The sequence below is a fragment of the Parasteatoda tepidariorum genome, chromosome 10 (assembly GCF_043381705.1).
Source record: "Parasteatoda tepidariorum isolate YZ-2023 chromosome 10, CAS_Ptep_4.0, whole genome shotgun sequence".
Classification (NCBI taxonomy): domain Eukaryota; kingdom Metazoa; phylum Arthropoda; class Arachnida; order Araneae; family Theridiidae; genus Parasteatoda; species Parasteatoda tepidariorum.
In genome coordinates this window covers 19,333,936-19,338,323 of record NC_092213.1, presented here as the reverse complement: position 1 = coordinate 19,338,323, position 4,388 = coordinate 19,333,936, and the positions used below count along the sequence as shown (strand labels likewise).

General features: G+C 32.0%; 1 protein-coding gene across 1 annotated transcript; it reads left to right on the top strand.

Moving 5' to 3' along the window:
• The first annotated feature begins 2,902 nt into the window (after positions 1–2,902).
• LOC107447812 (probable glutamate receptor) lies at positions 2,903–4,129 on the top strand. Its single transcript, XM_016062839.2, has one exon. The coding sequence runs from the start codon at positions 2,903–2,905 to the stop codon at positions 4,127–4,129; it is 1,227 nt and encodes a 408-aa protein (XP_015918325.2).
• Positions 4,130–4,388: the final 259 nt, after the last annotated feature.

The window sequence follows — 4,388 nt, the reverse complement described above, 5'->3', positions numbered from 1 at the left end:
TTAAAAACAGAGTCGTATAATACATCGAATATTGTGAAATGTAATTCTTTCTCGCCTACTTCTTTTGCTTAACTTAAATTTATGATTTGTTTATGTATTTTATTGTAACAGTGGTGTATTTTTTCTTTGTGTATCTGGCAACTTCAATGCATACTTAGTTTGTTTATGTTCCACATCATACCTGTCTTTGTGTTTAATGTCTGTGTTTAATGTCTTTCATGCCTGTCTTTGTGTTTAATGTCTGTGTAAATATATAGTGAAACAATTCAAATCTTTGAGAAAGAATTAAGAATGTATTACTTATGAGAATTGATATTTGACGGGCATGGCTTACTCGAAATAGAATGGAAACAGCAATTGCTAGTGTAAATAAATGCAACATTTCACCAACCAATCAGGATCGAGAAACCCACACTATATCACTGCAAGTATCTCACTGCATTTGTGGACTGTCATCCCAACCATAGTGAATGAGCAAAATAAATAAAAATTATTCTCTGACAAATTATCTGACGTAAAAGTCAATTAATAATTCTTCACCACCAAATCTATTTTTTAAGAATTCGATAACTTTATCATAATTCTCAGCAGAGGCGGGGAAACTCTCCACGATTTCTCTAGCTCTGGTACCAACTGCGGTAGCTTGATATAAATAATGGAATTTATCATCCTTTTCCATTTCTAGGTCAACGTGAATACGCTTAAACTGATTCCAGAATGTAAGCCAATCTTTAATGTCACCTCCGAATTGTTTCAATTCAATCTTGGATAATTTTAATTCTTGTCTGCTTAGCTTTGGCGACGAACTAAGAGAAGCCAAGGAAGGTTCAACTTTCTTATTGAAATAGTCTGCAATTTTCACGCAAGCGAGATCTATTTTTTCATTATACTCTTCTGTGCTTGTATGTTTTATTTCAAATTCTTCATCAGTTTCAAACTTTTTTCCTAGTACTCTTGAGTCAATTTCATTCAATATTCCATTCTAACGTGGAACTTTTAATACTTCATTATCTGGCAACTCTTTATTTAATTCTTCGAATTGAGTATTAAACGTTTTGGTAAAGGAAGCTCTAGTTGCTCCGAGTTTTCTTAATATCACATCCATCCTTAACTATGATATCAAACTAAACTTTTAATTTTTATCCATGAAATAAATCGCACAACAAACGTATTTACAGTAGCTAACCTGTTACTATTGTCTTTTATCACGTCTGGGTCACCACAAATGTTGAACGGCAAGAAATATACCCTTCTACTCCTATATTTTATTTAACCAAATTTTTTACATATTTCTAAACATAAACTAGAGTTCTATTGTACAAGTTAAAAGTTATTGAAGACATAAGAAAACGCTTTTACCTAATTTTCCATAATACAAAAAATATCTAATTCTTATTCCAAAACGTAACAGTCCTCCACAATGACAAGTTTCTCCCAATACTCGATCCAAGAATTCTCTTGTTTTCTGGATTGGGTTCAAAATTACAAGGCAACGGAGTTGAGCAATAGTAGTTGTAAACCCAACAGATCTGGTAGGAGGTTCAACTGCGGTTATAAAACAAAATAGAAGATATTGGATGAAAGAGGTTCGGAAAAGTGAGGTTCTACGATAAGAAATGGGTGTTCTTGTAAAAGTTGGAGAAAGTCAGAAGTTGAAGACGTCTTCCCAGGACCCCAAATTATTGCTAAAGTAAAACTTCTACTACAGATATTTGGTTGAAAGAAAATTACATTAATTTAAACAGTAATTAAATATTAAGTTACATTAAATTGGTGTCCTTGAAAGATTAGAGATAATTAAATGAGAAATACTAAATAGTGGCACAGTAATAAACTTAGCAAAATGTCATTTTATAATAATACTTAACAACAATTGAAATGTTTGCCTGGGAAGAATTGTCTTGAAATATTTTTAAAAATTGGTTTGAAATAACAAAATAAATAGACACTACTGACGAATGGATTAGATAAAGATTTAATAATTCATAACATAGACAGGTATTTTATTATATAAAGCAAGCCGAATAACTGTCCTTCATTCTGGGTGAAAAAGGCAAATAATCAATAAATCAGTGCTGGAAAACACTACAAAACCATAAGTAAAGCCGAAGGTTTTAAACCAATACAATCAATACAGCAAAAAAAATGTTTTGAAAAATTATTTCAAAATTGCATTAACTTTCTAAAAAAAATTTATATTCAACAGACGATTATGGTTTGCTATAAGGGATGGAAGAAGACTAAAATTTGTTTATCCTTTTAATTTCGCTAGTTTGAAAGATATTAAATTTCCCGATAGCAATTTCTGTACTCATGGGGATTCATGAGAATAGATTACTATAATATTTTCACATATTATTATGGAAATTGTGTTATAATCGAAGGTGTGAGTGGTTATTTATCACACCACTCTGAATTACAATATAAATACCTACTTTAAAATTCCGAAAGAAAAGAGAAAAAAAGCTTCCCTTTGGTTAGAATATTTTTAACCGATTTTTAGATTGAAAGTTTCCAAACTAATTAGCATCTAATAATTCATTATAAATAATAATTTATACATAGAAAAGAAACTGTAAACCAATAAAAGAGAAACATAAAAAAAAAAACTGTAATACATAAAAAAGAAGAAAAAAACCAATTTTTTTTTGTCAATGTTGAATCATTTTTTTTCTCTGTAAGATTTTAAGAGCTGAATTAACTTCAAACACGAAATTTTATACACAAGCGCAAAATATTCACACCTATTCCAGAAGATTACTTCAATGAAGAAATATTCATGTTATGAAGAACTGCGAACTTTTCTGACCGAAGCAATATCTCCATACTCTGTAAGTCTTCAACAACAGATTTAGTCAAGCGAGCTTGATCTGATATTAAACCAAAAAGGATTTTGTAAAAGATGCTGGCATATTTTCCCCCGAAACTTAGAATTGCAGTTCTACCCGTGACCAAATCGATAGAAGTTAAAAGAATCGGCAACACTACCATTATTTCGGGAGTTGAAGGAGAATTTATAAAACTATTGGCTCGTGCATTAAATTTCGAATATGAGATTATTGTTCCCCCAGATTTTTACGGGGAAATGGAGGCATACGGAAACTACACTGGAATGATAGGAATGCTGCAAAGGAAAGAAGCTGACATGGGATTCAGCTATCCAGGTACTTCAGAAGAGCTTTCAAAAGTTATGGACTCCAGTGTACCTTACTACAATATTGAAAAAACGTTTACGATGAATTATGCTCCGTTCTTGTCAAAAACAATAGCATTCACGTATCCTTTTAGCACAATCACATGGATTTTATACTTTATCGCACTGCTCTCTGTGTCAGTGCTATTTCGAACTTTGATTTCACCAAAAGATTCCATTATTTCCGTTTTTTTCAATTTCTGGGGATCTTCTTTCGGACAAGGAATGAGCTACAACCCTCGCTCCATGTCCAGACGGATACCACTTGGAATTTGGCTCCTTTATTCATACGTTTTAATTTTGTGTTACAGCTCAGTCCTGTTGTCCGTTTTGACATCTCCCATCAGAATGAAACAAATAAAAGATTTCAAGGATCTCTATCTCGCAGTCAGGGTGGGGAAAATGGAGTGTCTATCATCGGTGCAAACTGATGAGGTAATTAATTTGATGAAAAGCCATTCACCTCATTTAAGAGGATTAGGGGAATACATTAAAAAGAATGACTGGTTTTACGATTCCCTTGACTTTGACAAAATTCCAGAACATGTAGCAATACTTGGTTCACCTGATCTATTTCGCGTGTCTATTGGACCACCTGAAAAATACTTTTATTCGAAGGACACTTTTGGAAGTTTTCATTACGGGGTTGCAATCAGGAAAGCATTTTGCTGCAAAGAACGCTTAAATACAATCGTACTCCGAATTTTAAGTGGTGGCTTATATAATACATTCAAAGAAGATTTCCTCTTTAAATTAGATTTATTAACAAATTTAAATATGGGTCATTCTCAGAGTACATTATCATCACCTTTAAGTTTATCAAATTTAAATGGAGTGTTTATTATTCTTGGTATAGGCTGGGGAGCGGGTATTATTGCTTTAATGATGGAAATCACCTACTGTCGATGGTTACGCCCAAAACAGTACCAAACCTGATATGCAAATGACTTTTTGCTTATATAGCCTTCACTATCACCTTTTTCAAAGCATATTATTATTATTAGCTTCGAAATTAGTTGAGTTGCTTATTCATATTTTTACTCCATGACCAACTTTCCATTCTAAATCTAGTACAACTAAAATGAAGCACGTTATGTTTAAAACACTATTTTATTTAACACTATTATATTATATTTAAATTGTAACTTTCCAAAATCATACCTCAGCTGATTATTAAGAAAATGTAGTTTTTAGA